Genomic DNA, 23,100 nt, shown 5'->3' with positions numbered 1-23,100 from the left:
TTCAAAGAGCGACAAATCAACTTCGCCTGGTCATACGCTGATATGCCTGGATTGGATCCGGATTTAGTAATGCATCATCTGACGGTCAAACCGGGGGCAAAACCAGTAAAACAGAAATTAAGAAAAATGCATCCACAAGTGGCATTACTAGTCAAAGCAGAACTTGAGAAATTACTCGATGTCGGATTCATACGTCCAATTGATTATCTTGAATGGATCTCTAACTTGGTACCTGTCAGTAAACCAGACCGCAACATCATAATTTGCACAGATTTCAGAGACATTAACAAAGCTTGTCCAAAGGATGACTTCCCATTACCAAACATTGACTTGATTGTTGATCTCACAGCAGGTCATGAAATGCTATCATTAATGGATGGATTCTCTAGCTATAATCAGATAAGAATTGCACCCGATGATCAACATAAAACAACATTTACTTGTCCGTGGGGAACTTTCTGCTGGAATGTCATGCCTTTCGGGTTAAAGAATGCAGGTGCTACATATCAAAGAGCTATGACTACTAGCTTTCATGATCTCATGCATGTAACTGTGGAAGATTATGTTGACGACCTCCTGGTCAAATCAATAGACAGAAATACACATTTGGACATACTTTCAGTTGCCTTTGATCGGTTGGAAAAATACAAAGGAAGATTAAACCCTAAGAAATGTGTCTTTGGAGTAACCTCCGAGAAGCTCCTAGGATTCATTGTATCCAAAAGAGGAATTGAAGCGGATCCAACAAAAGTCAAAGCTATCTTGGAAATGCAACCACCAAGAAATATCAGTCAACTTCGATCCTTACAAGGCAGACTCCAGTCCATACGAAGATTCATAGCACAACTGGCGGATAAGTGTAATCCTTTTCAGCACCTGCTACATAAAAACATCAAATTCAAATGGGATGACAACTATCAACAGGCTTTCCAGACGCTCAAAGACTATCTCCTAAATCCACCAGTTCTGATGCCACCAGTTCCAGATCAACCACTGCTATTATACATATCAGCTACTCCAACAGCACTGGGGGCACTCTTAGCACAACAAATTGCTGGGGGCAAGGAAAAAGCAGTATACTATATCAGTCGCACATTGGTGGGATACGAGCTAAACTACACACCAATTGAGTGTGCATGTCTGGCTGTGGTCTTTGCTTCACAGAAATTACGACATTACATGCTTACTCATAAGACAAAGTTAGTTGCAAGGATAGATCCGCTGAAATACCTTCTCAATAAAGCAACACTTACTGGGCGACTGGCCAAATGGGTAATGATCCTTAGTGAATTCGACATCGAGTATGTGGACAGAAAAGTAATAAAAGGACAAGCCATCGCAGATCAATTAGCAGATGCTCCCATGATAGATGATGTTCCTCTAAGTTTAGAATTTCCAGATGAATCCATTTTAACAGTGTCACATGCAAAGCCATGGCAACTGTACTTCGATGGCTCATACACACAGCATGGGGCAGGAGCTGGCATCCTCTTTATAACTCCTCAAGGGGATTCTATACCAAAATCATACCGCTTATCATTTCCTTGCACTAACAATATAGTGGAATATGAGGCATTAACAACAGGATTACGAATTGCAGTTCAATGGACGATCCAGGAACTTCGTGTTTTTGGAGATTCTCAACTTGTTATCCGTCAAGCAACTGGTGATTACCAAACAAAAGATGAAAAATTACTGCCTTACAAGCAAATGGTGGATGATTTGAAACAACACTTCACAAGGATAGATTTTGAGCAGATACCAAGAGAGCAGAATCGTGCCGCAGATGCCATGGTTACAATTGCTTTATTGATTGATTTACCTCCAAACGAGACCCGCTATGAGTTCTTGGTGGATAACCTTTTGGTCCCTTCATATGAGATAATGCCTACTGAGATGATATGTGTTGTCAGTCCCGAATCTCAGTTATATGGTTCCATTTTTACATACCTACGAGACAATACTTTACCCCCTGATCTATCAAATAACCAACGTCGTACTTTCATTCACCAATCCTCTCGATATGTCATTTTAGCTGATATCCTATACCGGCGAGGTCTAGATGGCACTCTTCTTAGATGTCTAGAAAGCGACGAAGCTCAGATTGCGTTACGAGAAGTGCATGAAGGGATATGTGGTCCACATGCTAGTGGTCCTACCTTGGCCAAGAAACTCATTAGGACTGGATATTACTGGCCCAATATGGAAAAAGACTCATATCAGTTTGTCAAGAAATGTAAGCAATGTCAAATTCATGGAGACCTCATACATGCGCCAGCACAAGAACTACAACCACTTGCGTCTCCTTGGCCCTTTTGTCAGTGGGGACTCGATCTCATAGGCAAGATTCACCCTCCTTCCTCTAATGGTCATAAATTCATTATCACGGCCACAGAGTATTTCACAAAATGGATTGAAGTCGTGCCTCTCACACAAGTCACTGGAAAACAAATTGCTACATTCATCCTTAACTATATCATTTGCCGATATGGTATTCCTGTTTCCATTATCACTGATAACGGGCGTCCCTTCAAAAATCAGGATGTTTGTGAACTCTGTGACCGCTTCCATATTTCCCATCGTTTCTCCACACCGTACTACCCCCAAGGTAATGGCCAAGCTGAGGCGTCTAATAAAACAATCCTTAAAATCCTCAAGAAGACAGTCGACGACGCTGGCCGTAATTGGCATATCCAACTCAATCCTGCACTTTGGGCCTACCGCACAAGCGTCCGTACACCTACAGAAGCTACACCCTATTCACTAGTCTATGGTTCTGAAGCCATCTTGCCTATTGAGGTTGAGTTACCCTCTTTACGGGTCTCTTTGCAAAACATCATCACTGATGAAGACTACAGGGTCTCTCGCTTATAAGAACTAGAATTGCTGGATGAACGGAGACAAACTGCTTTTAATCATCTCAAGGCTTATCAACAACGAATAAGTCGCAGCTACAATCACAAGGTCAAGCCTCGCACATTTGAGGTAGGTGACTTGGTTCTCAGAGAAAACCCCAAGAATCAGCAAGACAGAGAGAAGAAGGGCAAGTTCGAACCAAACTGGCTTGGTCCTTACATCGTTACAGCAGCATATGGATCTGGGGCATATCAGCTCTCAACTACAGAAGGTGAACCTTTGAAAGATCCTATCAACAGCATGCACCTTCGCAGGTTCTACATATAGCTCTTCGGAATATCCTAATTCAAAAATACAAAAAAAATCAAAAATTTCAAAAATACAAAAAAAATTATAAAACAAAAAATCGTTAATTGGTGAAAACCTGGCAAACAGATGCCTTGTGACACAAAAAAAAATTGAAAAATAGAAAAAAGTAAAGAGAAATAATTTCGTCCAACGGTGAAAACCACTTCGGTGGTGCCCTAGGCAAGTACCATGGTGAAAACTGGGTCACCAGCGCCATGTGTAGAGACATTGCTCCTCCCTCCTTCAGGATTCTCTTTCATCATTTCACTTTGCACACACTCACAACCTATTCGTTCATAACAAACTTACCCAGTCCCATCATGGCTTGTTATTGATCTACCTAAGATTAGCTAGCCATTCATAATAAACATCCCTTTCCATCCATAATAAATCAGATCCTATCTGTGGCTAAGACAAATCCTACGTCTAGTAATGGGTGTGGAACTGAGAACACCACATGTTTCGAGGAGTAAAGTTTCTTCCAGCTTCCTTCAGTCTATCCGCGCACAATCCGCAATAAAGCAACATTTGCATCACAGATCCGCAATAAAGTTTCATCTTCTCCGCAATAAAGTATCAGTTTCATGGATTCAGTCAGTTTCAGATGAGACACAACAGCAACAATGGGCTTCAACAAATCAAATATTTCAACAGACTCGGACAACATTATGGTTCAGTGCTATCTATCCTTTCTGTGAAAGTAAACATTGTGACCACAATCAAATAAGACTTATACAAGTGACAAGAGACACTAAACTTGAGGACTACAGTGGATGTTGGTGTCGAGTCTTGGTTTTCTTTTGATTTCATTTTTTTTGGTGACATGTCTTTTAGCTTTTCCGGGATGTCTTTGACTAGAGCTTCTATCTCCAGGATGTCTTTGACTAGAAAGGCGAGGATGGGGTATCGTCACCTATTTGTATTTTCTGTCTGTGGATTGTCTCTTAGTAATGCTATGACTTGTCCAAGGATATGAGGACACTGTGAGTCTAGTGTGAACTGGGGCATTCCTTGTTTGTGACTGTCTTATCTCCATGCAAACAGGTACAATGACTTTCTGGGTCGAACATATGCCTCGATTGTCATAACCTTCTTACCATAATAAAGCTCAATGATGATAACGCACAAGAAGCTCTTTCACTTTCATATCTTCTGTCTTCCATCCCCCATTCTTGATTGACTTCCATCATCCTTCTCGAGTCCGCGTAGCCTGCTATCACATGATTGAGTATAATGACACACCAAAAACATTTGCATTTCATGTAGCTGCACCTGCATTACCACATATAAGCATTTCATACATACATATAGATATCACAACTGCATCACATCCTGCACACAACACCTGTTAGCACAATTTACATTTGCATTATCATATTCATATGCATTACATACATTTACATTTGCATTGGCATAACATTTTAAAACATAAAAGAACAAAAATATTGCATTACATACATATTTGCATCCATATCATAAGCATCACATAAGAACATCTCATCACATAGGTACACAGGCATATAGCTGCCACAAAGATGAATCATCTCATATATATATATAATGTCATGATACAATGATGTCAAAATCATATGGCTACAATCACCCGCAGGTATCTACATCATCATATAAAATGGTACAAAACTGATACAAAGGAACCCACTGATAACTCCTGCCAACACTATTGGTAGTGCTAATCCTATCCATGTCATGGTATCCCATGCCACATGTCCCAACCTCATCTCCAGTCTTGGATCCTAGAACAGTCGTCTAAGGGCATCCCTATCTCCGTCTCGATCGTACAAAATCAGCTCCCCATCAATCGGTATCCGCATAATCCTATATACATCCTCCAGGGTGACTGTCATCTCACCTATTGGCAGATGAAACGTGCATGTCTCAGAGTGCCATCTCTCAGCCAGCGCAGTTAGCAAACTCATGTTTGCCCGAAACTCAAGCACATACAGTACATGTCTCAAACCCATCTCCTCGATGGCAACTCTGTCCTCAAATGACAACTCAGGTCGCAACCTCTGTGTCGATGGGAATCTCTCCCGTGACTCCAGCATCGGCAAGTACTCCTGCAGTCAAGCAAATCAAATCATGTCAGTCATAGTGGCATTCATTGTTTGTCACAAAATGCTACTGGCTATCTAAATGCATATGGCTATCTACCCTAGTGACACTCACTGTTCATCACAAAGTGTTGCTATTTATCCTAGTGGTACTCACTGTTCATCACAAAGTACTACGTGTGTGACACTCCCTGTTCATCACAAAGTGTTGCTCACATTTGCACTCCCTGTTCATCACAAAGTGCTGCTCATATTTCAGTACTCCCTGTTCATCACAAAGTACTCTATCTTGGTACTCACTGTTCATCACAAAGTGCCTTGATCTATCCTAGTCTTCCTAGAGGACCTGCTTGAGTGTATCCCCTCAGCAGCTTATCTAATCGACAGTATATGTTCATCACAGAACTGCCGATTTGACCTAGAAGACGCAAATTCACATTTTTTAAACACAAACGCGCTTTCCTGACATAAACATGCATTTATTACATTACCTAGCATGCATTAATGACAAAAATAAATACGTCAAAGTACGAGGAGGTTTGGTGGTACTTACCGGCTCTCCTGCCTCTGCTGGCCTCTGGAATCAGCGAACACGGTCGAATCTATGCACGAAAGCCATCGCTGCTGACTGCTCCTGCTCTTTTCTCGCTCTGCACTTTGATCTCGTGAGGGTGTAGATGACAATGAGGATGTCTTTTGCCCGTGGTCTATCTTATAGCCTACCCTAGCCTTAGCCTTCATTTCCCGAGTTAGTCTTCCTCATCCCGTGACTCTGTCACTTTATTCGGTCAGTCCATTCTAACCTTTCTTTCTTATTGAGAGATTGTCTGCAATCTTTTCAGACATTTTCATCCAATCTCTCGAGGGGGCATATCATTCCCATCCTGGGGCAACTCCGTATCAGTTCATCTTATCTTCTTTGAAACAACGCGACAAGCCGCATTGTCTCAAAGAGGGGCAAAATGTAGACACCTAATATTGTCCAGTCTAATTAAATAAATACTTTATTTATTTAATTACTTTAGCCTAATTCTTCTATTAATTAAATAAATCCTTATTTATTTAATTAATTCATTTATCCTCTTCTAGCCTTATTTCTCATTTAAATAAATACATTTATTTATTTAAATTATCATTTTCCTAAATTAAATAAATATCTTATTTATTTAATTGATCCCACTTCTTCTATTAATTAAATAAATCTTTATTTATTTAATTAATTCATTAGCCTTTTCTACCCATGACACATGTCATTCATCTCTTAATTCCTACACTACCTACCCCCTTCATTATTTTATTATTTCTTCTACCTACCCTCTAATCCTAGCCGACCTCCTTTTTACACCTCTCAATCTTATCCCTCCATTTCATATTGTGTCTTCTATTTAAGAAGATGCCTTCTTCATTATCAAACCCTAATGATCATCTTGACTACACTACGATTCTACTTGCAACCACATTCCGTTCTTTGTTGAGCTCTTGTGCACATAAAATCTGAGAGCAAATATATCAAGCAAGATCAATGGAGATAGGAAAGATGGAGATCAAAACCCTATTGGACATGTGATGGTATAATCTTTGTGATTTCATGTGATTTGCATTGTCTTAGGTAATCTTCATATGTTATGGTGGATCTTTGTTGATTGTTAGGCTAGGGTTTTGTGGTTGAATTCATTTAGCCTTTCAATATTGTTGTTATTGTTATCCATTTTCACCATATACAGTCTCTATTTTGGTTCTCGTGTCTATTTCCAGTATTCTTATCATTGTCGCATTGTATTTATGCAAACGCACTGAGATAAAGTGCCATCATGCATTGTTTACTTGGAATCTTCCATATCTTATGCCTTGTTGTACATGCACTACTTATAAAGTGCCATGAGGGGGTTGATGTTTGCCTGTTGTTTGCCATCTTCCTTTGTCCAGTGAGTGTTCCTTCCACGACATTCGCCTCATGATGTGTGTCAAGTGAGTGTTCCTTCCATGACACCATGTACTTTTCTCAACACCTTTGATGCTCCTAGTTCTTCGCCATGCATTTCTTGTTGGTCGTTCTTTTCAGTGTACCTGTCCCTCTCCCTTTTCAGCATTATGGGGAGGTTTGTCTTGTTGGTTCTAATGCTTCCTTGGTTCGATTGATCAGCTCTTCAGGCTTTGGTGTCTCATGCCATCTATATCTTCGAGTTCAGTTGTTTGCCTTTGTTTGCCATTTGATTCGAGTAGTGTCATTTGAGGGCACTCATATAGATTATAGTCTTCTCTACCTGGTCATGTTCTATTTCAGTGGAGGTTCTTCAGATCAGCAGTTATTCTTCGACAGAGTTTGCAGGTTCTTCATGCTTCAGTGGTATTTTTTTCCATCTCTTTTTGGAGTAGAGTTTTGTTCCCGCGTGGTTTTCTCTATTTCTCCAATTCATAGAGATTTCATTGTATTTGGGTACCCGATCAGGCCTTGTTACCGGGACTCATCTTTATTGCTTTCATTAGCTGTTCTAGGTTTTAGCTTCTCCCTAAGTCTAGCTTAAGGGGGGGTGTTAGAGTATTCGGGTATTTACTCTATTAATTAAACCATATTTGTTTAATTATTTAAGTTCCCTTTATCTCTTTTGCACTTAAGCTAACTTTAGGTGCATATAATTAATTATTATGTGCAAACCTAGGTTTTCCCTTTTAGGGTTTCTTGACCTATTAAAGGTTGAGTTCTTTCTTTTCATTGTATGAAGAAGGACTATTATTGACAATACATTTTTGGAGATTATTGAGCTCTCATCTTTTAGAGCATATTTTTCCTGTGTTTTTGTTCCTTCTGTGATTTGCTTCCTTGCTTCTCCTTGTAACAGGTTTTTCAGCTTGCAGAGATCATTTGGGCTCCTGTGGTGTTGTATTTTCTCAACTCCTATATATATATTTGGTCTATTGACCTCCATGCACAATTGATAAAAATATGATTTAGAATTGGATAATATGTGTGAGTTTCTAGTCTTAAGTATTTATAGAATTTGAGAACAATAATATAATGCTAATAAATAAAAACTTAACAATGCAATGCTATTAAATGTCCTATGTGTATAGAAAATAAGTGTCAAAAGTGGAGAATTTAGGAGTGCCAATAGTTTGTTTAAGGGATTCTACATTAAAATGGAAATTTTTATATGTATTCGCTTTTAGAGAATAGAGAACATAATAACAAATTTATGAGAATCCAAATAAGCATATCTAGATTCAAGAGACATAAGGACCTAGAACAAGGTAGGACAAAAAATCTATCACTAGCTTAAGGAAGTTTAGAATAGATGTCTTTCATGGATAGTGAACAATTTTTTTTGTCTTAAGCTATTTGCATCAATAAGTATAGAGAGCCTCTGCGTTAATAAGTGTAGGTAGCCACTAAGAATAGATTATGCCTCTAGAATCTTGTAATATTTATAAGACATTTCTTGTACACCAATTTAATACCCCTAACTCTTCAATCAACAATTTAAAATTGACAAATCCTAAGCATATTTTTTTCTTGAACCATTGTAATTAGAAATAAAGTTTATTTAAAAAAATAAGAAAATTACAATTAATGTTGTATCTAGATGGACTAACCATTAGAAATATATATAGACTTTATACTTTAATATTTAATACATCCTTAAGAGTCATCATACAATATTTCAATATAAATTGGATGTTCTAGTAGCTAAATAGGGTCCAAATTAATTATCAATTGATTAAAATTTTGAAAAGAGCATATAGAAAACTAAGACATAATTTCTTTCTTATATCTGATTAAAAATCTTTTAATTTGCATGCCCTCGCCTGAGAAAGGGAATACAAGAATCATATAATTTCACACTAGGGGAAGGGTGTGATAAATTTTATATAATTAATTTGTGTAGTTTGATTCATTAGAATATTTGTATGTTAATATCTTGTCTAGTATTCTTATTTTTTACCATTATTTTTAAATGCTACATAATTTTAAAATCTATAATAATAGATTAAAATTGTATCGAGATATTTATTAAATGCTTTGAAAAATATAAAAAAAATTATAATAAGAGGTGAAATTTCTCAACCAATAAGAATTCAAAACATCTTTCAAATAATCAATAAAAATACTTCTTACCAAGTTGCTTCACATGGCTTTTGTACTTTCACCTATACATGCTATAGACAAGAAGATAAAAATAAGATAATTATGAGTGAGACCCTTCTCTCTACGTTCTAGAGCTTGCTTCTTGAGTACAAGAAGATGCTTCTCTAGTAGATAGAGATATTGAATTATGCTTCTTACTTAATCAGGTGGAAGAAAGAGAAACATGCTCCTCCAATGTATTTTTCTTCTACAATAGATAGAGATATTGAATGTTGCTTCTTACTTATCGAGATGGGAGAATGCTCTTCTCTAACACTACTTTTTACCACCTAACAACCTTGTTTATATTTTTTGCTACAAGCTTCAGCCCCCTTGGACTTTAAGAATATAACATATTTTTACCCACCTTTTTTTTATGAATTTGTGTGACATTATTTATATATATGTATACGTATACATATACATATAAAATCACTGATTCAATTATTTAATTACAATAATATTATCTGCCAAAAACTGGACACATTGCATGCTTGAGAAAACAACAGGCTGGAAAGCAGAGTGTGAAAGCATCAACAATGATGACACCATTTTTTTACTAGGTGTCTTACTTCTGTTCAAACCTGGATATTTGATATTAAATGCTTTATTCTCGTATTGATATACAATTTTTTTGCGACTGACTGACATAAAAAAAGACAAACAGTGGAGAGAAAGATCAAAGCAATTACTCTGTTTCAAATGCTTGATATCCTGCTATTTCTTTCATGGACATTGGGGGGCTTTCAACCTATCGGAAATAAGCTTCAAATTAGTGGCAGATCCTCCATTGATGACTTCCTCTCTGGCGAGCTCTTTAAGCCTCTCCACCGCTCCTCTAAATCTCACGTTTTCCTCACCTTCCATGAACACTACAACCCTTTTGGAGATCTCCTGCGCCGCTATTACCCTGTTTTCATCCTCTCGACTCCTCACCCTCATCCCAAACTTCCATTCCTCCACCACACGCTTGCAATTTACGAACTGATCCAGCGCAAGAGGAAATCCCAGGATGGGAACACCCGCCGAAATGCTCTCCATAACGGCGTTCCATCCACAGTGGCTGAAAAACCCTCCCACCGAAGGATGTTTCAGAATGTCGACTTGATTAAACCAGCTTGAAACCAATCCCTGCTCTTTACTTGTCTCCAAAAATCCAGTCGGCAACATTTCAGAGACATGCGACGCCTCTTTATCCGGACGAAGAGCCCACACAAAATAGCACCTGCTCTGCATCAGACCCATTGCTATTTCCCTTACCTGAGCTCTTGACACCTGGATAAAGCTTCCGAAGGAAACGTATATGACCGACCGCGCCGGTTTCGAATCCAGCCATTGACTGCACTGTGAATCGTCCTTCCCGTCATGGCAGTGGGCCTGAGAGGGCATGATTAACAATGGACCCACACACTGTACCGGTGTTCTGTTGATCATGGCCTCCACTGCACTGCAATCCAAGTCATAGAAAGAATTCCCCACAACCCAATTTGCTTCTCTCACATCCATTAAGCATTTGGCTATTTCATTGCTTAGAGGGGAGGCAGAGAGAATCTCGTGTGGAAGTTCTGCCCGTTGAATGGAAGGCACCCCAGGAATACAATCTATACACACTTGCAACCCAACTGCAACAACACATCATAAAAAGGTCAAAAACTCAGTTTTTTTCTTCTGTCAAGCGACAAATCATTTAATCTCTAATGGTTCAAGTGTATAAACATACCTAAATCAATATGATAAAAGATGGAGAAGGTTGTGACAGACATTGGCCACAGGGCTATAGAGAGGAGATTGTGTCTTTTAGCCAGAGGCACCGCCCATCTGAGGAAAGTGTCGGCCACTATGCAGGACGGGGCGGTTCCCGAGCTTTTGAGGTTGGTTATAAGCTCGCTGACATGAGTTTCCATGTTGGAGAGCGACAGAAAAAAGTTCGTCATGTTGCCCCACCTTTCTGATTCCCCCACCACGCAGTCCGGAATGATGGCCGCCCGAATGTCCAGGCCAAGCTTTTGGGCATGGGAAAAATCATTGTCCATGGCCTTTGTCATGATTTTGTGCCACGACTCAGTCAGCACAAATGTAACAGAGATTCCATGAGAGGCGAGCTTTGTGGCGAGCTGCATCATTGGATTTACATGGCCTCGCGCTGGATACGGAACAACTACTGCATGCCCTGCCATTTTTCTGTGCAATCTAACAAGCAAATGGAATGTTAAATTTATAATGTTTTTACTGTCGCAAGGTTGGATGATACAAGATCTTCTGTATGATATTTTTTTTACCAGCGAGCTGAACAATGTAGAATTTGCCAGGACCCTTTTATATTAATTTTACAGGAACTCTGTTGTTAATCAAACAATTAGAGTAGGTGGGCAGGTGAACGACTTCGACGGCTGAATGAAAGCGGGTAGGTGAACGACTTCAACGGCTGAATGAAAGTCGTTGAGACTGGTATTTTCTATATCTTTTTATGCGTTGTTCATAAACACTGAGAACAATACCGTGCAATGCTTTATTTTCTTATTATGTTTTATGACATCAAATGTCATTTGCTATGCTTTATTTTCTTATTATGTTTTATGACATCAAATGTCATTTGCTATCTGACTCATCTCCCACTAAATTTCTTAAAACAAATCAATATTTTTTTTTGAAATGTATAAAGGAATCTACAAGACAAAAACAAGAAGATGGTGGAGGCACTTCCAAAACAAAAAAAATGTTTGAAAAATAAAAATAATGTACAAGTGAAAACAATCTCGTGGAGGCACCACTTGTCATTTTAGAGGTCAAAGGGGGAAAACATTTTTCTGTTTTGAAAATAAAAGCATCTTGTTTTAAATTTTTAAATATTTAATATATGTAATCAAAGATGCATTTTAATATTTAGATAGACAATACGTTTTGTTTGGAGTTAGGCTGATCAATTGATTTTATATGTAATAATTAGTGTATAGATGACACTCTATCATTAAAATGAGAATTAATTAAATCTTTGACTAAATCTTATTTACAATATTTTTTGATTTTTTGATTTGGATTGAATCCACAATTGTAAAGTTAAATCTAGCTCGGATCTATAATTATGAATTTGACTAGATAAATTTTAAATTCAAATTTAATCATGTGTCCAAGATAAGCCCTACCTACAAGACATTACTTCTTGACTAGAAAACAAAATATGTTATTTTTATACTAGAAGACTGCACCAAAAAACAATGCTTAATTAACTTTTAAAACCCAATTGAATCCATCATATTTCATTTATGATCACACTAGCACTTAAAGAGCATAATCTAAGAACTAGAGAATCAAGTAACACCAACTATTACACCAATAATAACAAACTAAACATATTGAACTATTAATTGACATGTCTTTGATCTTGTTCAAATTGTTAAATCAATAGAAAAAGATTTACTACGAAAAATTTAAGTATAACAAAAAACCCCAATAATATTCATATATACAAATATTTTCAACTTGTAGTAGATTTCAAAAAGTCAACAATATACAAGTAAATTTTCAAATTGAAGTAGATTTTTAAAGGTTAATAATGTACAAACAAATTTTCAAATCGCAATAAATTTTTAAAAGTCAATAATGAATAGGTCTTTTCATTTCTCAAAGGATCATTAGATATGAGATCAAACCCACATTTGAAGCAATCATTTTCACAACCATAGGATTCAACCAAAGAAAAAAGTCAAGTGGTTCCCATAATAGTCTTAGATCTTATATCAAGCAACATATTAGATCACCCATTATGGGATATAACAAAAAACAAAATCATGGATCACACATGAAGCTAAATGATATCAAATTGGCATGTCTTTGATCTTGTTCAAATTGTTAATCAATAGAAAAAGATTGACTAAGGAAAATGAAGTGTAACAAACAACTCCAATATTATTCATCAATACAAATATTTTCAAATTGTAATAGATTTCTAAAAGTCTATAATGTACAAGCCTTTTCATTGCTCAAAGGGTCAGTGGAGATGAGATCAAACCTACATTTGAAGCAACTATTATCAAAACTATATAGGATTGAACCAAAGAAAAGAGTCAAGTGGTTCCCATCATAGTCTTAGATCTTATATCAAAGCAATATATTAGTTCACTCATCATGGGATACAACCAAAAAAAAAAAAAATTGCAAATGAAGCTAAATGATATCAAATTGACATGTCTTTGATTTTTTTCAAATTGTTAAATCAATAGAAAAAGTTTGACTAAGAAACAATTAAGTGTAATGAAAAACTCCAATAATATTTGTACATACAAAAAATTCAAATTGAAGTAGATTTCTAAATGTCAATAATGTACAAGCTTTTCAAATCGTAGTATACAAGTCAATAATATACAAGTCTTTTCGTTCCTCAAAGGATCATTAGATATGAGATCAAACCCATACTTGAAGAAATCATTTTCACAACTGTAAGGTTGAACCAAAGAAAAAAAGTTCTAAGAGATTTCCACAATCCATCATATAATTGAGAGAGTATTTCTGGATTCGATTGTGTGAAAGATTTTTGCATCCAGAAATACTCTCTTAATCAAAGAAAAAAAGTCAAGTGGTTCCCATCATAGTCTTAGATCTTATATGAAAACAACATCTTAGATCACTCATCATGGGATACCAAAAATAAATATATCATGAATTAAAATGAAGCTAAATGATATCAAATGGACATGTCTTTGATCTTGTTCAAATTATTGAATCAATAAAAATGATTAAGAAAATTTAATTGAAAAAAGAAATTCCAATAATATTTATGGATACAAATATTTTCAAATTGCATTAGATTTCTAAAAGTCAATAGTGTACAAGCAAATTTTCAAATTTCAAGATTTCTAAAAGTCAATTATGTACAAGCCTTTTCATTGTTCAAAAGATCGATAGGTATGAAATCAAACCCACATTTGAAACTATCACTTCCACAACTATAAAATTGAACCAAGAAAAAAAGTCAAGTGATTCCATCAGATTCCTAAATCTAATATCAAAACAACATATTAGATTACATAGCATGACATACAACCAAAAAAAAAAAAAAAAACTTATAAAGAAAGCTAAATGATATCATAGTGGTTGAAAATCTAAAACTATAATAACAAACAAATTCAATATTTACTTGTGCGCAATTTACAAGGCAAATTGATATCACTTAATGAAAACTAGAGTCATGCCGCATGCAGGACTAACACAAAAATTAATAAATGATATTTCGACTGGACACTACTTTAGTTTGCTTCAAACTATTCACAAGGGCTTCTAAATTATTGGCAGATCTTCCTCCTTTGCTTACTTCCTCCTTGGCTGCATCTCTAAATCTCTCTGCTGCCCTTCTTACTCTTACACTCTCCTCCCCCTCCATTAACAATTTTATCTTCTTTGTTATTTCTTGTGCGCTTATAACCCTGTTTCCATCATCTCCTCTCCTCAACTGTAACCCAAAATTCCATTCGTCGGCAATGAGTTTGCAGTTGGTGAACTGATCCAGCCCAATAGGAAATCCCAAAATGGGAATACCAGATGAAACACTCTCCATAATGGCATTCCATCCACAGTGGCTCAAAAACCCTCCCACCGAAGGATGTGAAAGAACCTCCACCTGGCTAAACCAGGGTGCAACAAGACCCTGCTCTTTAGTTTCATCCAAAAATCCAGGAGGCAACATCTCTGAGACATCAGATGCATCTTTATCTGGACGAAGAGCCCAAACAAAATGGTACCCACTCTGCATAAGGCCAGCTGCTATCTCTGCTAACTGAGGCCTGGAAACAGAAACATGGCTGCCAAATGAAACATAGATGACTGACTGCGCAGGTTTGCAATCCAGCCAGAGTTTGCAGTCAGTTTCGATCCGGGAACTTGTTCCCATCTTCCTATCTTGGTTGTCAGATTGCTCAAGGTAAGCACAAGGCAATAAGGAGCCAACGCAATGCACACGGATTTTGGGAAACAAGGCTTCCACTGCCTTGCAATCCAGAGGGTACATGGAATTGGCAACAATCCAATCTGCTTCTTTCACAGTATCAAAACACCTCAAAAATTCTACTCTCAGAGGAGTGACAAATGGGGAGGGAAGGTCTGTATGTTGTAACGGAGGAACCCCTGGAATATTGTCTATGCATCCTTCCACCCCAACTGCATCATAAAGTAACAAAGCAGATCTTAGCAGATTTGATATATGAATCAGAGGCTGCTCTGCCCCAAATAAAGATCAAATAAATTATTTTGCCCCAAATAAGGTGCTAGTAAATCCATTGTTTATCGATATGGAGAAGCTTTGCCTGAAAACTGACCTGCAAAAACAGAGCAATCTTCCATGGTAGAATTATAAAATTACAACTGCAGATTAAATAAGGGTTTGCTGACAGCTGAAAAGTAAATAGCCCACACATTGTTTCTTATTTTGTGCTTTGGAAGTTTTACATGCTGATTCAATTGTAGTGCACACTGTAACTTACTTTGGGCTTATGGATCTTTTATCATGCCGAGTCAGTTATAATGCCCATCCTAACTTACAACAATCCCAAGTTAATCTTTTAGCATACTCACAAAGTATTACATAATGTAATTCATACTGATAAAGTATCACAGTAATGTAATCTTAGATACTGATGCAAAATCCTTATTTCAAAAACTTCTTCATCAATACCCAAACCAAAAGACTGCAAAATCCTAAAATCCACCCATGCTTACAACAACGGACTAATTAATACTGTTCTACATTCTGTTTCTTTCCTCCTATAACTACACAGAAAAATAAGGACATGAGTGGAGACAGATCCTAATTTTTCAATCACTACCTATGGCCCTAAGATTCTAGCAATGATCGTCAACAATGTTTAGCCAAACATCCATGCAAATTTCCATCAGAATCAAATGTCCTTAGTAATCTGTAAAGGTATAAATTCTTACCTACCAAATCTGAATGATAGAAAATGGAAAAGCGGGTTACAGACTCTGTCCACAATGAAACGGATTTCAGAGCATGTTTCTTAGCAAGAGGCACCGCCCACCTGAGAAAGGTATCAGCTACCATGCAAACGGGGGGATTTTCTGAACGAGCGAGCTTGGTTATGAGTTGACTGACATGAGCTTCCATATTAGCAAGTGAGAGAAAAAAGGCCATCAAATTAGCCGACCTTTCTGACTCAGGCGCCACACAGTCGGGTATGATAGCGGGGCTGAGGGGGAGGCCCTGCTTCCGAGCGCTTGTGAAAGCATCGCCCTCTGCGCCTGAAATAATTTTGTGCCATGACTCTGTCACCACAAAACTTACAGTAATTCCATTAGAGGCCAGCCTTCTTGCAAGTTGCATCATGGGGTTAAGGAGCCCTTGACCTGGATAAGGAACAACCATTACATGAGCTGCCATTTTTATGAGCCAAGTAGTAATTTACCCTCAGTTCTAAGAATCGATGAAAGTGCTACACATGAGTGTAATCATGGAGAGCATAGAGTATAATCATGTTTTGGTTGTCCAAACCGAAAGGCACAATGTGACAAATGCTGTGAAGAGTATCATTGAAGATTGCTTCTTTGAAAGCGAATATTATCCTCTACAAAATGTTAAAAGGGTTTTTACAAAGAGGATCTTTCCAAAATCTAATGTAATGTGGTAGATATTTTTTTAAAGGAGTGGTAGGGATTGGGAGATAGTTAGAATCACATCGATAAAAAGTAGGAATATACAATTAGGAACCTTCATGAGATGATGTCTTTCAACCAAAACATAATAAAAAACGTGACATTAGTCTATTTATTTTATAAAATGAATATGATAAAAGAAGACTTTAAAAAATTGAGCGCATCTCAACCGCTACATAAACTCCTACTAAAATGACACATATGAGGACTACTCAACATATCATAGATAAAGGGATTATGGTGGAGGATGATGCTACTGAAGCCTCCTTTGAATATTAGGTCAACTTCCTAGCTAGTGAATGAAATGATACCTCTAGTTTGAAGATGCTAGTTTAGCATGGATAGCTTTCATCTATGTTGTGTTCTCTTTGTTCTTAACTCTTTCTACTCTAGTTTTTGTTGTTGTCCTTTGGTGATGCACCCACATCTTGTTGGGCTTACTTTTGGGTGTGTCAACTATTTTGTTTTAAAAGGGAGATCCCTTTCAAAACCCCTTTATCTTAATAAAAAACAAATAACTTATAAATGAGTCATACCCATGTTGTTAGGTTGTGCTGATATAAAACAAATGAAAACTAGTTCTGGAATAGAAGAATGAGCCATACAAAATTTGATAGTCTAGTGAAAATCAGTACTAAACAAGACATAAGTGATATGTCAAAGATTGATAAACCTTCAAAATATCTTTGCAAGCAGTGTCAACATGTGAAATAGACAAGAGAAACCTTCAAGTAAAAGGAGTACACAACAAGAAAGCCACTGGAACTTGCCCATTCAGATAGATGAAAGTTATTTTTTGTTTCATGTTACCCAAGGATGACATGGTTACCATCCTAAAATAAAAACCTTAATTATTCAACAAATTTAAAGCTTTCAAAGTCTTGGTTCAAAATGAAATTGGGTTAAAGATCATGTGTTTAAGATTCAACCATTGAGGTGAGTTTACCTCATGTGATTTTGAAGATTGTGAGCATCATGAAACAAAAAGGCATTTTTCAACTAGGAGTCCATGGAAGAAAGAATTTGTAGAAAGAAAGAATCAAAACATACAAGAAATGGCTAAAACAATGTTGAATGATTCCAAGCTATTAAATGAGATTTTAAGAAAAGTAGTTAACACAACAATCTACATTCTGAATAGAGGAAACATCAAAGACAATAATAGATTGACACCTTATGAATTATTGAAGGGAAGGCCAACAATAGTTAAATACTTGAAAGTTTTTGAAAGAAAGTGCTACGTAAGAAGAGATGACAAGGATGTGAAAAAAATGACTCTAGATCTTATGAAAGCATATTCCTTGATTATTCTTCAAGAAGCAAGGCTTATAGATGTTACAATATATTACTACAAAAGATTGTGAAAAATGCCAATATAAAAGTGGATGAAGAAAGACACATCAAAAGGATAAAATACAATAAAATGATCATATAGAACATTCAAGTTGTAAGGAAGAAGAATGTAAAGACTCAATCTACAAGAAAGAAGAAGAAGTTATAAAAGAAGGAAAAGGATGAAGAGATACAAAGAGACCATCTAGATTTATTTAGAAAAATCATTTAGAAAATTTAATTATTGATGATAAGATACTAGAATATAAACTAAAAAGAATATTCTAAGCGAGTGCATCAACACATGCAAACTTCTCCTTGCTATCTAAAATAGAGCCTAAGGAATTTGCAAAAGCTAGAGAAGACTTGAGTATTGGGTCATTGTTGTCAAAGAAGAGATGAATCAAATTGAATAGATTGAGACGTGGGAACTTGTTCCAATATCAAAAGATAAGAATGTGATTGGTACCAAGTGGGTCTCCAGGACCAAGTTGAACGTATCTATGGTCAAATGGTAAGAAGAAAAACAAGATTAGTTCAAATGGTTCTAGTCAATTTGAAGGTATCAAGTTGGAAGAAACCTTTTCTCTTTTTGTAAGATTAGAAGCTATCAGACTATTTTTGTCATTTACTTGTTTAAGGAGCTTTAAAGTCTATCAAATGGATGTCAAGACAACCTTTTTCAATTACAGTATAGAGGAAGTATATATTAAATAGTCAAAATATTTTTTATTAACAAAAAATGAGGATTATGTGTACAAGTTGAAGAAAACACAAAGCCCCCAGAGCCTAGTATTCAAGACTTGACAAATATCTACAAAAACAAGGCATTCAAAGAGGAATTATGGGCAGTAATCTCTACATTAAAACTGAAGGTGAGAATCAATTTATTGTTTTGGTTTATGTTGATGACATCATTGTTGGAGGTAGTAATAATTGAATGTGCCAAGATAATGATAATTTATTTATTACAAAATTAAAACCTTGACCTTATGAGTTGGTTGACCTCCTCCAATTTGGGTACTCATTTCTCAAGGTTATCAAGACTAAATTTAATAGTATTTATGGGTTGTTGTAATCAACTAACCCTCTTAATCTAGCTGCCCTTCTTTTGGAAGCAATTATAGTTAAGTAAATCAATGTATTTTAAGATGTGGCCAACCTCTTGGAAGGATTTCCTCATTTGGGTGAAGAGGCATAAGGAGGATTTAAAAAGAAGTTGTTTGACGGTATAGGAAGGCAACCAATTAAATTTATATCCTTCCTATTTTCAACATATTTTTGAAGAAGATATATATGTGAAGAAGTTGTGAGAATATTTTATGAAGGAGCTTCAAAATATCATCATCAATTGAAGATTTTATTTTCAAGATGGTGAAATCTTGTTCATTTAGAGTTTGGGGTAAGTGTGCCAAGATGGGGTACCAAAAAGGAGCCACTTTTTTATCTTTTCATAAAAACATGGCATTGGCATGAAATGGTTGTCCAAACCTTTGGGTTGGATGCCCAAGGCAAATCCAACCAAAAGGGTTTGTATTTTCCAATGCAAACAATTTGGTGAGCTCCAAATGTGGTGCTCACCCTATTTGGTGCTTCTCAAATTCAAAGAATGCACTTTTCACATTTGCGAGCACCAAATGTTCTACATTGATAAATTGTATGTGTCATGAATGGAAAAATGTTCTACTTTGGACATAGTTATACCCAATCCCTGAAGAGGAATATATATATATATATATATATATATGAAATATAACATTTAAGTATAAGTCACATTTCAATATGTCTTTTTCCATTAATTTATATTTCATTTATATATTGGTAGGATGTTTGAGAGTGGTTTCAAATCTCTAGGAGTTGTAATGTAAATTCTAGGTTTTAAAAGCTCATATAATTTTTAGACAGTCAAATTTTAGTAATCAGCATGCTCCTATCATCTTTTTGTCACTCTCTCTATCTCACTCTCTTTATCTCCCCCAAACTCTATACCTATAGATCTCTCTCTATCACTCTTTCTATGTCCCCTTTCTACCTCTCTCTACCTCAACTTCCCTCCTTACCCCCATATCTATCCCTCCCTCCCTCCCTCCCTCTCTCTTATTCTCTCTCCCTCTCTTATTGTTTCTCTCCCCTCTCTCTCCATTCTCTCAATCACTACCTCTCCATCCCACCCTCTCTTTCTCCATCCCTAGGTCTCTCCTTCCCTCCATTTGTACCTCTTTAACTCTCCCTCCCTATCTCATTATCAACCTCTCTCACTCTATCTCTGAGCCCCTAAGTCTCTCTCCCTCTCTCCCTAGGCTATAGAACTTATATCTCTCCCCTCTCTAGTTATTTACCTCCCTTTCCACCTCTCTCCTTGATGCCTTACTCCTCTTTCTCTCTATGTAAACTTCTTTCTCTCCCTCACCTTTATATCACTCCCCTCTCTGGGTCTCCCAATCACTCCCTATTTACCCCTCCCTCCTCCCTCCTTATCACTCGATTTCATTTGTTCTTATCTCTCTTATTTTCTCTCTCCCTCCTTTCCCAGTCATCACCCCTCCCTCTCTTGTATAGGGTTTAGGGAATATAAAGTATGATATAGGGTTTAGGTATAGAGTTGAGGATATAGAGTTTAGGGTTGAGGGTATGGTATAGGGTTTAGTGTATAAGATTGGTGGTACAGGGTTTAAGGTACATAGGGTTGAGGGCATTGCCCATATTGATAATTTCCTCTCTCTTCTCTCTCTTCTCTCTCTTCTCTTCAAGTCTCTCCCTCCCTCTCTATCTCCCCTTTCCTTATTACCCTTATATATATATCCATCCCCTACTCTCTCTTATACTCTCTCCCTCTCTCCATTATCTAGGTTGTCACCTCTCCCTCCTACCCTCTCTCTCTCCCCCTCTCTCCCCTTTCTAGGTTTCTCCCTCCTTCCCTCTCCACATCTATACCTCTCCATCCATGTCTCATTAGGAACCTCTCTCTATGCTCCTCTATCTATTTATCCCCTCTCTCTCCCATCTAGGTATCTATCCTCTCTCTCACCCTCTAGGTATCTCACCTCTCTATCTATCCCCTCTCTAGTTCTCTCCCTCCCTCTCCACCTCTCTCTCTTCATCACCCCTTACCCCTCTCCCTTTATGAACTCTCTCCTACTCTTCTCTTTCTCCTCACCTCTTTATCTCCCCCAAACTCAAGACCTATTATTCTTAGTCTCTCTTGTCTCTCTTTCTCCTCTCAGACTCTCCCCTCTTTAGGTCTCTCTTATACTCTCTCCCTCTCTCTCTCTCTCCTTCCATCCTTCTCTCCATATATACCCTTCCCTCCCTCCATCTCTCTTATCCTCTTATGGTTTCTCTCCACTCTCCATTCTCATGATCACTACCTCTCCATCCCAACCTCTCTCTCCATCCACGTGTCTCTTCTTCCCTCCATCTTTACCTCTCCATCTCTCTTTCTTTGTCTCATTACACACCTCTCTCTCCCCCTCTATCTCCCTCAAAGTTCCTCACTTGTATCTCTCCACCCTATGTCTCTCACATCTCTCTTCCTAGGCTCTAGATCCCTCACCTCTATATCTCTCTCCTCTCTAATTCTTTCCTCTATGCCTCCTTACTCCTCTTTCTCTCTTTGTAAACTTATCTCTCTTATTTTCTTCTCTCTCTCCCTCACCTCTCTACCTCTTCCCTCTCTAGGTATCTGAGTCGCTCCTTTCCCACCTCTCCCTCTCTCCTTAGCTATCTCTTTCTCTTTATTCTCCCCTCTCTCCTCTTCTATCTCCCTCCCCTCTCTAGGTAATAACATCTTTATCCCTTGTATAGGATTTATATAATGGGTTGTAGGATATAAGGTTTAGGGCACAAGGTACAGAATTGATGGTACACAGTTTAGAGTACATAGGATTGAGAGTACTAGTCATATTCATACTTCACTCTATCTCTACATTTTCATCTATCTCTTCTTTCTATTCTCTCTCTCCCCTATCTCAGTTTCTCACTCATTTTCTTCCTCTTTCCCTCTCCATCCCCCCTCCCTCCTTACCCTCATATCTATCTCCCTACACCACTCTCTCTTATTATCTCTCCCTCTCTTATTCTCTCTCTCCATTGTATAGGTCATCACCTCTCCCTCCCAACCTCTCTCCCTCTACTATTTAGGTTTCTCCCTTCCTTCCTCTTTACCTCTCTAATTCTTCATCCTTACATTACCCACCTCTCTATATCCCCCTCTATCTATCTCACTACTATATCTCCCTATCTAGATCCATGTGGGCTTCACTTTGTGAACCTGGGTTATATCACATGTGTTCATGGCATACTAAATAATCCCCCTATTTTCAAAAAATATTTCCCTAAACTCATTTTTTGTCACCCCCTCCCAATACACAACCTAAATTAAAAGCCCCTATTTTCACTAGATATTGTATTTTTTCATAGCCCGAATTAAAAACCCCCCTATATTCATCGATAGGAAAAATATTGTACCCTCAATTTTAGGATATTAAACCCCCAAATATGAATGCACATGATATAATATTATCTAGCTAGTGAAGCCCCCGTGTCTAGGTCGCTCTCCTTTCTCCCCCCCACTATAGGTACCTAACTCATCCCTATTACCACTCTCTCTCTCTCTCTCTCTCTCTCTCTCTCTCTCTCTCTCTCTCTCTCTCTCTCTCTCTCTCTCTCTCTCTCTCTCTCTCTCTCCCCTTCCCTAGGTACCTCACTCCT

The 23,100-nt window shown here is 37.3% G+C and overlaps 2 protein-coding genes across 2 annotated transcripts; both read right to left on the bottom strand.

Annotated features, from left to right (window-relative positions):
- Window positions 1–9,971: 9,971 nt before the first annotated feature.
- On the bottom strand, window positions 9,972–11,691 carry LOC131040595 (UDP-glycosyltransferase 86A1). Its single transcript, XM_057973549.2, has 2 exons — window positions 11,120–11,691; window positions 9,972–11,021 (listed from the first exon to the last, which is right to left on the bottom strand). Exons 1-2 carry the CDS (start codon window positions 11,574–11,576, stop codon window positions 10,126–10,128), a joined length of 1,353 nt encoding a protein of 450 aa, XP_057829532.2. The 5' UTR covers window positions 11,577–11,691; the 3' UTR covers window positions 9,972–10,125.
- A 2,796-nt stretch (window positions 11,692–14,487) lies between these two features.
- Window positions 14,488–16,925, bottom strand: LOC131040593 (UDP-glycosyltransferase 86A1). The gene is made up of 2 exons (XM_057973545.2): window positions 16,327–16,925; window positions 14,488–15,549 (listed from the first exon to the last, which is right to left on the bottom strand). Exons 1-2 carry the CDS (start codon window positions 16,784–16,786, stop codon window positions 14,612–14,614), a joined length of 1,398 nt encoding a protein of 465 aa, XP_057829528.2. The 5' UTR covers window positions 16,787–16,925; the 3' UTR covers window positions 14,488–14,611.
- Window positions 16,926–23,100: the final 6,175 nt, after the last annotated feature.

This window comes from Cryptomeria japonica, chromosome 4 (assembly GCF_030272615.1).
Source record: "Cryptomeria japonica chromosome 4, Sugi_1.0, whole genome shotgun sequence".
In the NCBI taxonomy this organism is placed as follows: Eukaryota; Viridiplantae; Streptophyta; class Pinopsida; order Cupressales; family Cupressaceae; genus Cryptomeria; species Cryptomeria japonica.
This window is presented reverse-complemented; position numbering and strand designations above follow the sequence as displayed.